We start from the raw sequence: 13,946 nt of genomic DNA, 5'->3' as shown, positions 1-13,946 counted from the left end.
TTAAACTCCTTAAGCCTGAGTTTGCTCATCTGTAAACCAGGTTGGAGATCCCTGTGGTGTGGATTAAATGAGATACACCACATGCAGGTGGCCTGCACAGCCCCTGGCAGCTAGATGGCTGTTAACAAAAGTTCGGTTCCTTCTTCATTTATCCCCTCCTTTCACTTCTTAATTCAAATGGGAAGGTTACATAGTGTGATATAAAAAGATTACAGAATCTCTATCAAAATTCTGTGCATTTTCCACAGAAATAGAAAAAAAAATCCTAAAATTCGTGTAGGACCGCACAAGACCCCCAAATAGCCAAAGCAATCTTGAGAAAGAAGAACAAAGCTGTATCATACTTCCTGATTTCAAACTATATGTATTACAAAGCTATAGTAATCAAAATGATATGATACTGGCAAAATGATACAGACAACATAGACCAGTGGTACAGAATAGAGAGCCCAGAGATAAGTCCACGTACATACAGTAAACTAATCTTTGACAGGGCACCAGGAATACATAATGGAGAAAAGATAGTCTTTTCAATAAATGGTGTTGGCAAAACTGGATATTCACATGCAAAAGAATAAAATTGGACCCTGTCTTACACCATATGCAAAAATTAACTTGAAATAGATTATAGACTTATATCTAAGACCTAAAACCATAAAACTTCTAGAAGAAAACATAGGGAAAATCTCACTGACATTGTCCTTGACACTGATTTTTTTTGGCTGTGACATCAAAAGCACAGGCAACAAAAGCAACATAAACAATAAAAGCAAAATAAACAGTTGGGACTACATCAGATTCAGATGCTTCTGTACAGCAAAAGAACCATCAACAAAATGAAAAGGCAACCTACTGAGTGGGAGAAAATATTTGCAAATCAGATATGTGATAAGCAGTTCATATCCAAAATATATAAAGAACTCACAGAGGTAAGTGTTGGTGAGAGTGTGGAGAAAGGGGAACACTTGTACACTGTTTGTGGGAATGTAAATTGGTTCAGCCATTATGAAAAACAGTGTGGAGGTTTTTCAAAAAATTAAAAATAGAACTACCATGTGGTCCAGCAACCCCACTTCTGGGTATATATCCAAAGGAAATGAAATCAGTATCTCGCAGAGATATCTGCACTCCCCTGTTCATTGCAGCATTATTCACAATAGCCAAGGTATGGAGACAACCAAAGTGTCGGTCAACAGATGGCTAAAGAAAATGTGGCGTGTGTGTGTGTGTGTGTGTGTGCAATGAAATATTATTCAGCTGTAAAGAAGAAGGATATCCTGCCATTTGCAAAAACATGGATGTACCTGGAGGACATTATGCCAAGTAAAATAAGCCAGACACAGGAAGACAAATATTGTATGATCTCATTTATATGCAGAATCTAAAATTTTCAAACTTATAGAACCAGATTGTAGCATGGGAGTTGCCAGGGGCTGGTGGATAGGGAAAAATGGGGAGATGTTGGTCAAAGGGTACAAACTTTAGTTATAAGATGAATGAGTTCTGGGAATGTAATGTACAGCATGGTGACTATACAGTTGGTAATACTGTATTGTATACTTGAAATTTGCTAAGAGAGTAGATCTTAAGTGTTCCCACCACACAAAAAAGTAACCATGTGAGATGATGGATGTGTTAACTAACTTAATTGTGGTAATCATTTCACAATGCATACATATATCAAATCATCACATCGTAACCCCTGGAGTGGGGGAAGATTGCAGAGGAGTCAACATAGCAAATGTGAGGTGACTTACTGGCTTAGTCTGTAGAAATTATGGCTATTTAAAGTAAATAAGAAAAACTACTCATAATTTAGCCAAAAAGTTGCCCATAGATCTTTTTTCAAAATGTTATTGGAGTAGAGTTGATTTACGATGTCGTGTTAGTTTCAGGTGTACAGCAAAGTGATTCAGTTATACATATACATATATTCATTCTTTTTCAGATTCTTATATAGGTTATCACAGAATATTGAGTAGAATTCCCTGTCCTATACAGTAGGTCCCTATTGGTTATCTATTTTATATATAGTAGTGTGTGTATGTTAATCGCAAACTCCTAATTTATCCCTCCCCCTGCATTTTGTTTTCGAAATCTGAGTCTGTTTTTGTTTTCTTTTTTTGGCTGAGTAATATTCCATTGTGTATATGTTGCCCATAGCTCTTGGCTGACCAGGAGTTGGTTGTCTAGAGAGCACTTAACTTTGGAATGGTTTGAGAAATATTTCAAAACGATTCTGCTGTTTACAGCCCACAAAACCATGGACTGAACCACTGTGGAAGAAATGAGGTTAATGGGAATTAAGGAGATGGTTTTAAGAATTAAATAAGAGTATCATAAGTAAAAAAAAAAAACTTATCACAGTTCCTGGGACATAGGAGATGCTGGATAAATGTTAATTGCCCTTCTGTTTCCCAGCAGAGAATCCCAGCCACCAGTGTTGTGTCATCTTCAGTGATGGTATTTGGGGAAGGCTTCTTGGGAAGAGCTAGGATCTGAAAAGCCATTTTGGAGTAACACGTGGAACTTAGTGACTGACTTCTCAGTTCTGCTGGGTAGAAGTCCCTTGACGGGGAGGCCTGGCCCTGCCTTGCCTCCCGTCCTGCTCCTTCTAGTTCACTGCCCTAGAGCCATCCTCACCTGCCTTCCGCTCTTAAGAGCAGCAGACTGTTCTCCCCTGTGCGTGTTTGCACAAGCTGTTTCCGCGGTCTGGAATGCTCATTGTTACCTAACTGAGTCTGTGTATCCTTCAGGGTCTTGTTTGTTTGCTTATTGACCTTTATCGTTTATTTATTTTTTACATTTATTGTCTTCTTTCTAATTTTACAGGCAATACATGTGCATTGCAGACAACTAGAAATACATAAAAGCATAAAGAATAGCAATCGCCCGTAATCCCCACCCCCCAGAGATAACCTCCATTAACATTTTGATGCGTTTCCACCCAGTGTCTACATGTTTTTTAAATTGAAGTATAACTGACCTACAGCACTGTTAGTTTCAGGTGCACAACATAGTGATTCAATATTTCTATATGTTACAAAATGATCACCATGATAAATCTAGTTACCATCTGTCACCGTACAAAGATATTACATAGTTATTGACTCTTCCCCATGCTGTACATTTCATCCCCATAACTCGTTTATTTTGGAACTGGAAGTTTGTACCTCTTAATCTCCCTCACCTATTTCACTCATCCCCTCCCCGCTGGAAACCACCTGTTTGTTCTCTGTATCTGTGAGTCTATATCTATTTGGTTATGTTTGTTGATTTGTTTTCTTAGATTCCACATACAAGTGAAATCGTACAGTATTTGTCTTTCTCTGACTTATTTTACTTATCATAATACCCTCTAGGTCTATCCATGTTGTCCCAAATGGTACTTCAAGGTCTAGTTTAAATGTCCCTTTCTGAGAGAGGTTGATATTGCAAAGAATACCAAATCTAAAAACGATGCTATTATTCATTCTCACAGCACTTGATCTTTTCCTTTGTAGCACTCACTTTTCTGTGTTTACATGTTTAATATTTACCATTCCCTCCCCCTAGATTGTAAGCCAGAGGGGAGCAGGGGCCATGGTATACTAGGCCATTGTCTACCCCATACCACATAGTAGGTGCTCAGTAAGTTTTATTGAGTGGTTGAAAGAATAAATGACTAAATGATCACAGCTGTGGCATGTAGTTGGAGGAGATCCATATAATGAGGTACCTGGGTGCTACAGTTAAGGGTTTGGTAGTAGAAAGCAGATCTACTGTATTTTTTCTCTGATGCATAAAAACAAAGACAACTAAATCATACATATTCAATGTATACAGATAAATATAAAAACACAATTACTGGTAATACCACCATTCAAAGATAACCACTGAAGCAAGGCAGGGCCAAAGCAGGGAATTTAGAAAACTGTAGGGCTGCATACCCTAGGTCAGGGTCAGTGGTGATGGAAGTCTTCCTAGTGGGGGATCCCAGGTGTCTGTTAAGCAAGTTTCGATGCAGACTCAGTGGGGAGTTGATCTTTCTCACTGAGGAAACCCGTGCCTTCTTAGTGTTGTTGACTTGGTATTAGTCAGGGTAGGGTAACTGCTATAACAAATGGCGTCACAATTTCAGCGACTTAACATTAAGTTTTTTTTCCACTTATGCAGCGTTCCAAGGTGGGTGTATCCTCATTGGGCAGTCTCTTCTTTAGGTGACTGCTTGATAATCTAGTCTCTTTCCATCTTCACATTCTTCCCTCTCTTAGTTCCTGAGATCTCCTTTCAGACAAACAATAAGAAAGACCGTGGTGAATTGCCAGGGGTGTTTTGTGTGTTTTGTAACAGCTTTATTGAGATATAATTCACATACCATACAATTCACCCATTTAAAGTGTACAAATATACAAGTCAGTGGTTTTTAATATATTCTCAAAGTTGTATAACCATCACAATAATCAATTTTAGAGCATTTCCATCATCCCTGCCCCTAAAACCGTGAACCTATTACCAGCCACCCCTCCCCACCATTTTCTACTAACCTCTCTCCCCAGCCCTAAAAAGCCACTAATCTATTTTGGCAATCCATTAGCAGTTGCTCCCTATTCCCCCACCTCACTCCCTAGCCCTAGGAAACCACTCATCTATTTTCTGCCTCTGGATTTGCCTATTTTGGACACTTCATATAAATGGAATCATATAATATGTGATCTTTTGTGACTGGCTTCTTTCACTTAGCAAAATGTTTTCAAGGTTCATCCATGTTGTAGCATGTGTCAGTACTTCTTCCCTTTTTATGGCTGACTAATATTCCATTGTCCCAATAGACCACATTTTATTTATTCATTCATCAGTTGATGGACATTTGGGTTGTTTCCACTTTTTGACTGTACCAGGGAGATTTGTATGAGTCTGGTCAGGAAGTGATGTTTGTTACTCCTTAGCACATTTCACTGACCAAAATCCAGTCTCATGGCCCAACCTACCTGCAAGGGAAGTTGGGAAATGTGCTCTGGTTGAGTGCCCAGGGGAAGAAAAAGTAGATGGGGTTCAGTGAACACATCCTAGTCTCTACTACAATTTGCAAATAAGGAATAGAGTTTAACTGGCTCCATCTTGTGGAGATCCCTGGGAGCGTATCAGAGAGCAGAACCAAAGTTCCGGTAGGAACACTCTTTGGCTCCTGTTGCCTTTGTGAGAATGGGAAAGCCAGCCTGAGAAATGCCCAGCTCCACATCAGGGCCTGCCAGCCCACACTGTAGAGTGTAATCTTCACAGATACCATTTTGTGGTCCCAGGAAACTGAGAAAGGTTGGGATCATGGGAACAAGGGTGGGATGATTTAATAGTGGTTCTGCCCTGATACATAACTAGGTCCTATTTGTAGGGCATGAAAACAACCATTCTGGTTCATATGTTTCTCTGGCTCTGGGCATTGCTCACACTAAAACACAGATTGTCTCTAACCATTCCTTCTCCTTATGTAAATATGAGGCATCTGGCTGGAGTAGGGCACCTCCTTTCTTGCAGCAAGTGTGTATCTGTCAATATCCAATCAGGAAACAGAAACTACTCTAAGTATTTAAAATAGAGGAAATATAATACAGGAAACTGGTTACACAAGTGATGGAAGAGCTGTGAAGGCAAACAGGGAACTGAGGTGGCTCAGAAATTAGCATCAGCAGGAAGCAGCTACCATCAGTCCCTTGGCTGGAGGGACACAGGAGAGAGGTGATTTTACCAGAACCCAGGGGCCAGGATCACCTGGAACTATTGCGAGTCAGCATGTTGGGAGCTAGGTGTAAAGAAGAGATGCAGCTGGTTGCTAAAACCACCATACAAAACACAAGAAGAGGGAGAAAGTGCCCCGGCTTCCTCCCCTCCTCCAGCTACTCGTCCACCAGTGCCTCCCACTGGCTGCTCATTGCTGGTAATCAGCTGACCTGGGAGCCTGGGAAGCAGCCTAGAGGAGTCAGCACCCCTGTGATGCAGAGCAGGGGAAAGAGGAGTGTATCTCAGGGCAAACAGACCAGTGATTGGCCTGCAGGACACAACTTTCAGAAACACTACTCAGTTTCTATGTATTTTTTAATATAAATTTATTTTATTTATTTATTTTTGGCTGCATTGGGTCTTTGTTGCTGCGCCTGTGCTTTCTCTAATTGCAGCGAATGGGGGCCACTCTTCACGCAGTGCGCAGACTTTGCAGGCTTCTCATTGCAGTGGTTTCTCTTGTTGTGGAGCACAGGCTCTAGGCGCACGGGCTTCAGTAGTTGTGGCTCATGGGCTCTAGAGCGCAGGCTCAGTAGTTGTGGCACTCGGGCTTAGTTGCTCCGCAGCACGTGGGATCTTCCCAGCCCAGGGCTCGAACCTGTGTCCCCTGCATTGGCATGTGGACTCTCAACCACTGTGCCACCAGGGAAGGCCCTCTTGTATTTTTAAGTCAACTTTATTAAGGTATAACTTATTGATACATACAATAAAATGCACCCATTTGAAGTGTGTAATTTTATGACTTTGGCCAAATAGATACACCCAAGTTACACCACCACAATCAAGATACAGAATGTTTTATCTCCAGAAGTTCTCTTTTGCCCTTTCTTAGTCACTTTCCCTCACCACCCAGCCCCATTTGGATAATTTCGATTGTCCTGTATTTCAGTTCACTGATCCTTTCTTTTGTAGTGTCCACATATGATGTTATGCCCACTCAGTGATTTTTTTTTTTTTTGTATTTTTGACTTTTTCCGTTCTAGGACTTCTTTTCATTTGTTTTTTGAGAGTTTCCATTTCTCTTACAAAATACACATACACATACATTATATTTGTAGAAACAATATATTTACAATAGTTTTAAAGTTCTTGTCTGCTAAATTCAGTAATAGTCATTTCTGAATCTGGTTCTTCTGATTGTTTTATATTGATCATGGGCCACATTTTCTTGCCTCTATGCATATCTCAAAACTTTACTGTATTCTGGACATTTTATCTACAAGAACAGTGGAGACTGAAGTATAATTTCAATTCGTTTTGTTTGTTATCCTGAATATCTGAGCCCTTTCTTAGGTCTGGCAATGAGCATGTATGACTGATTTTTTTCATATTTCTCCTGAAGGATAGCTGGGTTGGGAATGGACCCTCCTTTTTTCGTTTTTTTAAACATCTTTATTGGAGTATAATTGCTTTACAGTGGTGTGTTAGTTTCTGCTTTATAACAAAGTGAATCAGTTATACATATATCATATGTCCCCATATCTCTTCCCTCTTGTGCCTCCCTCCCTCCCACCCTCCCTATCCCACCCCTCTCCAGCCCTCTTCATTTCATTTATTTGTTTTCATTTATTTCTGATCTGATCTTTATGATTTCTTTCCTTCTGCTAACTTTGGGGTTTGAAGTGGGTCTCTTGTAGACAGCATATATACGGGTCTTGTTTTTGTATCCATTCAGCCAGTCTGTGTCTTTTGGTGGGAGCATTTAATCCATTTACATTTAAGGTAATTATCGATATGTATGTTCCTATTCCCATTTTCTTAATTGTTTTGGGTTTGTTATTATAGGTCTTTTCCTTCTGTTGTGTTTCTTGCCTAGAGAAGATCCTTTAGCATTTGTTGTAAAGCTGGTTTGGTGGTGCTGAACTCTCTCCACTTTTGCTTGTCTGTAAAGGTTTTAATTTCTCCATCAAATCTGAATGAGATCCTTGCTGGGTAGAGTAATCTTGGTTGTAGGTTTTTCTCCTTCATCACTTTAAATATGTCCTGCCACTCCCTTCTGGCTTGCAGAGTTTCTGCTGAAAGATCAGCTGTTAACCTGATGGGGATTCCCTTGTGTGTTATTTGTTGTTTTTCCCTTGCTGCCTTTTTTTTTTTTTTTTTGCGGTATGTGGGCCTCTCACTGCTGTGGCCTCTCCCGCTGCGGAGCACAGGCTCCGGACGCACAGGCCCAGCGACCATGGCTCACGGGCCGAGCCGCTCCGCGGCATGTGGGATCCTCCCAGACCGGGGCACGAACCCGCCTCCCCTGCATCGGCAGGCGGACTCTCAACCACTGCGCCAGCAGCGAAGCCCTCCCTTGCTGCTTTTAATATGATTTCTTTGTGTTTAATTTTTGACAGTTTGATTAATATGTGTCTTGGTGTATTTCTCCTTGGATTTATTCTGTATGGGACTCTCTGTGCCTCCTGGACTTGATTAACTATTTCCTTTCCCATATTAGGGAAGTTTTCAACTATAATCTCTTCAAATATTTTCTCAGTCCCTTTCTTTTTCTCTTCTTCTTCTGGAACCTCTATAATTCGAATGTTGGTGCGTTTAATGTTGTTCCAGAGGTCTCTGAGACTGTCCTCAGTTCTTTTCATTCTTTTTTCTTTATTTTGCTCTGCAGCAGTTATTTCCAGTATTTTATCTTCCACCTCACTTATCCGTTCTTCTGCCTCAGTTATTCTGCTATTGATCCCATCTAGAGTATATTTCATTTCATTTATTGTGTTTTTAATCGATGCTTGATTCATCTTTAGTTCTTCTAGGTCCTTGTTAACTGTTTCTTGCATTTTGTCTATTCTATTTCCAAGATTTTGGATCTTGGAAATAGAATCTTGGATCATCTTTACTATCATTATTCTGAATTCTTTTTCAGGTAGACTGCCTATTACCTCTTCATTTGTTAGGTCTGGTGGGTTTTTATCTTGCTCCTTCTCCTGCTGTGTGTTTTTCTGTCTTCTCATTTTGCTTATGTTACTGTGTTTGGGGTCTCCTTTTTGCAGGCTGCAGGTTCGTAGTTCCCGTTGTTTTTGGTGTCTGTCCCCAGTGGCTAAGGTTGGTTTAGTGGGTTGTGTAGGCTTCCTGGTGGAGGGGACTAGTGCCTGTGTTCTGGTGGATGAGGCTGGATCTTGTCTTTCTGGTGGGCAGGTCCACGTCTGGTGGTGTGTTTTGGGGTGTTTGTGGACTTTTTATGATTTTAGGCAGCCTCTCTGCTAATGGGTGGGGTTGTGTTCCTGTCTTGCTAGTTGTTTGGCATAGGGTGTCCAGCACTGTAGCTTGCTGGTCGTTGAGTGAAGCTGGGTGTTGGTGTTGAGATGGAGATCTCTGGAAGATTTTCGCCGTTTGATATTATGTGGAGCTGGGAGGTCTCTTGTGGACCAGTGTCCTGAAGTTGGCTCTCCCACCTCAGAGGCACAGCACTGACTCCTGGCTCCTCAATTTGGGATGATGTGTTGTCTATTCATGTATTCCGCAGATGCAGGGTGCATCAAGTTGATTGTGGAGCTTTAATCTGCTGCTTCTGAGGCTGCTGGGAGAGATTTCCCTTTCTCTTCTTTGTTCTCACAGCTCCCGGGTCTCAGCTTTGGATTTGGCCCCGCCTCTGCGTGTAGGTCGCCGGAGGGCGTCTGTTCTTCGCTTAGACAGGACAGGGTTAAAGGAGCAGCCTCTTCGGGGGCTCTGGCTCACTCAGGCCGGGCGGGAGGGAGGGGCACGGAGTGCGGGGCGAGCCTGCAGCGGCAGAGGTCGGCGTGACGTTGCACCCGCCCGAGGCACGCCGTGCGTTCTCCCAAGGAAGCCACCCCTGGATCCCGGGACCCCGGCAGTGGCGGGCTGCACAGGCTCCCAGAAGGGCTGCGTGGACAGTGACCTGCGCTCGCACACAGGCCTCTTGGCGGCGGCAGCAGCAGCCCCAGCGTCCCACGCCCATCTCTAGGCTCCGCGCTTTCAGCCGCGGCTTGCGCCCATCTGTGGAGCTCCTTTAAGCAGCGCTCTTAATCCCCTCCCCTCACGCACCAGGAAACCAAGAGGGAAGAAAAAGTCTCTTGCCTTTTTGGCAGCTCCAGAGTTTTCCTGGACTCCCTCCCGGCTAGCTGTGGCACATTAGCCCCCTTCAGGCTGAGTGCTTGCCACCAGCCCCAGTCCTCTCCCTGCGCTCTGACCGAAGCCCGAGCCTCAGCTTACAGCGCTGCGCCGCCCCGGCGGGCGAGCAGACAAGCCTCTCGGGCTGGTGAGTGCCGGTCGGCACCGATCCTCTGTGTGGGAATCTCTCCGCTTTGCCCTACGCAGGTACGTGTGGAGTTTCTTGCCTTTTGGGAGGTCTGAGGTCTTCTGCCAGCGTTCAGTAGGTGTTCTGTAGGAGTTGTTCCACATGTAGCTGTATTTCTGGTGTATCTGTCTATTTTTAGTTTTTTAAGGAACCTTCATACTGTTCTCCATAGTGGCTGTACCAATTTACATTCCCACCAACAGTGTAAGAGGGTTCCCTGTTCTCCACACCCTCTTCAGCATTTATTGTTTGTAGACTTCTTTTTTTTTTTTTTTTTTTTTTTTTTGCTGTACGCGGGCCTCTCACTGCTGTGGCCTCTCCCGTTGCGGAGCACAGGCTCCGGACACACAGGCTCCGCGGCCATGGCTCGCGGGCCCAGCCGCTCCGCGGCACGTGGGATCCTCCGGGACCGGGGCACGAACCCGTGTCCCCTGCATCGGCAGGCGGACTCTCAACCACTGCGCCACCAGGGAAGCCCTGTAGACTTCTTGATGACGGCCATTCTGACGCGTGTGAGGTGATACGTCATTGTAGTTTTGATTTGCATTTCTCTAATAATTAGTGATGTTGAGCATCTTTTCATGTGCTTTTTGGCCATCTATATGTCTTTGGAGAAATATCTATTTAGATTGGTTTGATTTTTTTTTTAAGAATACTTAATAGTTGATTGTATACTTTATCTGTTTTTTCTCTTTTTGTGATGTTAGTGGCCCTTGCGATCATTGCCTAGATCCGGTTTTTCATTAGGGGTTGTAAAATAGTGATATTTGAATTTAATAATTAATTCCTGAGTTATTAGCACAAATACTTTATAAAGAGAAATTTTCACTCATCAGTGACTTGGTTACCCTGGTGTACAGTTTGTATGGGAAAAGGAAGCTATATGCTTAATTTTGCTTTGATCAGTTTTCAAAAACAATGAATTTGTTTGTTAGCATCCTCCAAGAGTGACCAGTGAGGTTTTATAAGATCATTATGAACTCATAATTTTAGTGATAGTTGATGTGTTTCAATGCTTTATAGTTATTGTTCTTCTTAATGCTCAAATTGTCCCCTCTTTGGCCAAAAACTGATTCCGGTTGGCTCCTGAGTCTTTGATATGAGTTTAGTAGCTTCTTTGCTTCTTTGTGTGTTAAGATGTTCCAGGATCATCTTAGACATATCTGGAATCGATGATTCTTTCAAGGAGTCCTGGTTTCTTTAGTGAGAGATAATGTTCACAGACCCCAGTCAGGGCTTGGAGGTTCTCATTGCTACTGAGTTGGTCATTACTTTGGGCCTTTTTGGTAAACAGTGCTGGGGAAACCACCTCATGGATTCATACTGATGTCCCAATTCAAATTGAGGACTATAGGATGTTTACTTCTGTGATTTTGTATTTGTATCTCTTATGCTGAAAAATCTGGTTCCTCATGATATTAAATTAACATCATTGTTTGTTGTATTCTATACTGTAAATATAAATATTCAAAATACCTGTTTTCAAAATACCAGTATTAATATTATCACTAACAGTATGATTACTGGAAACTTTTTAAGATTTCTTTGCATTTATATTTTTTTCCTTAGGTTATATCCTCTTAGGAAAATACAGTTGAATTGCTGTGTTTTTAAGCCATGTGATAAATTAGTTTCTCTCTTTTGTGGGTAAAGCCATCAACCGGATGCACAGGTTCATTTGTTTTGTTTTGTCCCAGCTGCAAATTTAGACGGTATGTTCATTGGCAAACAGTGTCTTTAGGCAACATTTTAAAAATTATTTCATTTTCTTTTATAATTATGTAAAAATCTTATGTATCAATAGTTTCAAAGTCAAATTCCAAGAAGTGTGACCTCTATCTGTCCCTGTCCCCTTCATCATGTTTTTTCCCTCCACCTATCAGTAGCCATTTCTGTTACCTTTTGTTTTATCTTCCATTTTGAAAAAATGAAAGCAGATGCATGTATTTATTCACATCCCCCCCTTTTCTTAATAAAAAGGTAGCATTCTCTGCACAGTGTTCAACATCTTGCTTTCTTGCCTTAACAGGATATTCTGGAGATCTCTCCACAGCAGTATTACATAGATGTTGTTTCATTTCTTTTTATAATGTTTAATATTTTATATTATAATATGAATATGAATATCATTAGCCATAGTTGATTTAATCAGTCCTCACTTCTGATGGACCTGTGCTTCCCAACCTTCACAGGAGCACTGTTAATATTTCACAGCCGCAAACTCAAGTTATTTTGTGGCAAAAAATTATTTTAATAACTGTCTAAGGAATCCATTTCCTGTACGTAAAATGAAAATTTTACCATATAATGGAATAATAAAGAAGACTGTGATTTATGAATATATAAATAATTTTTTATTCCGATGGGTATAACAGGAATTACTACAGTCCATCCCCATTTGAAGATGGCAAGGCATTTCAGGTCAAGAAATGCCAGGATACATTTCTAAATTCATCTTGTCTTTCTGAATTTGGGGACCTGCTGCTTTTCCAAAAGAACCTTGTGTCAAACTGTCTCATCCTCATGATTCAGGCTTAGCTTCTGAAATCCTTACTCTCCCATCCAACGACAGGAGGCTGCCATATTATTTTGTTTCTGTCTTTCCAAATAGCTTCTGAAATCCTTACTCTCCCATCCAACGACAGGAGGCTGCCATATTATTTTGTTTCTGTCTTTCCAAATACATTGATCTGCATATGCTTTCATCTACAGTCTAGGTCTAATTTAAAGAGGAAGGATCAGGTAGGACAGAGTATGATTGAATGAGACTTACTGGTGTGGATCTTAAGCAGTTCTTTCATTTGAATATGAAAAATGAAATATAATTTAGATTTTTTTCCTGCTAAAGCACCAGCCTTTCACAGAATGAATGCATATATACTCCTGTGTCTTGATTCAGACATTTGTCACCTTATCACATGAATCTTTCAGAAGATACAGCACAGGCAATCGTGAGAAGGCTCTGCAGGTCATGCTCCAGGTTCTGCAGAGCTGTGACCACCCAGCCCCCGACATGTTCTGCCTCTGCGGGAGGATATGCAAGGACATCTTCTTGGATTTGGACTGCAAAGATGATGCCAGCTGAGACAATGCCATTGAGTGGTAAACCCTCAGCCCTAGTCAGTAGTAGCATGTGCATCTTTGCAAAGAATAGAATTGCACAGGCTAAGGATCCAGGTCTTTTCCCTACATATGTGTGTCTGCCTGTTTGCTGGCAGTGAAAAAAATGCCATAAATGTGGTCTTGGAATTTCCAGATCCCTTTTTCCAAAAGGAAACCGTTAGAAACAGGCTTTTCTACTGGTGACATTCTTTCCACAAGTTAACTCATTTATAGGGGCGAGGAGGCTCAGCACACTCCTTCCCAGCTACTCCTTCCAGAACCTTGTTCCACCATCGTCATAGCATTATCTTCTCAGTGAGCTGTTCATTACTTACTCATTCATTTATTCAACAAATGTTTATTGAGGGTTTACTTCATGCCAGAAACTTTCTAGATGGTGGGGATAAAGGTACAGCAGATACGAATCCATGCCCTCATGGACCTAGCATTGCTGGTAAGGAGAGTCAGACAAACAAATACAGTAAAATATATAGGATGTCAGCTGATGGTGAGGGGGAAAAGTTAATCAGGGACTAGGGAAAGGAGGATTGGGAGTTGTCTACAGTTTTGTATAGGATGGTCAGTGAAGGTGAATAAAGATGTAAAGGTGATAAGGGAATGAGCCTTGCAGATAACTGTGTTCCAGAAGGAGGGAATAACAAGGGCAAAGACCCTGAGGAGGAAGCATGCTGAGCATGCTCAAGGATGGTGAGGCAGGAGCAAGGGGGAGAGTGGCAGGAAATGGGAGAGAAGAAGACCCTTTTACTCTGAGTGAGATGATACAGTGCTGGAATATTCTGAGCAGAGGAGTGACAAGATCTGACATGCATTTTAA

General features: G+C 41.8%; 1 protein-coding gene across 1 annotated transcript in view; it reads left to right on the top strand.

Annotated features, from left to right (window-relative positions):
* Positions 1-13,946, top strand: part of LOC132494191 (mitogen-activated protein kinase kinase kinase 15-like) — a 121,386-nt gene that overhangs the window by 47,618 nt on the left and 59,822 nt on the right. Inside the window, 1 exon segment of the mRNA XM_060105212.1 lies at positions 12,941-13,111. Within this exon segment, the coding sequence (XP_059961195.1) occupies positions 12,941-13,111 (171 nt within the window).

The sequence above is a fragment of the Mesoplodon densirostris genome, chromosome 7, assembly GCF_025265405.1.
Source record: "Mesoplodon densirostris isolate mMesDen1 chromosome 7, mMesDen1 primary haplotype, whole genome shotgun sequence".
Classification (NCBI taxonomy): domain Eukaryota; kingdom Metazoa; phylum Chordata; class Mammalia; order Artiodactyla; family Ziphiidae; genus Mesoplodon; species Mesoplodon densirostris.
This window is presented reverse-complemented; position numbering and strand designations above follow the sequence as displayed.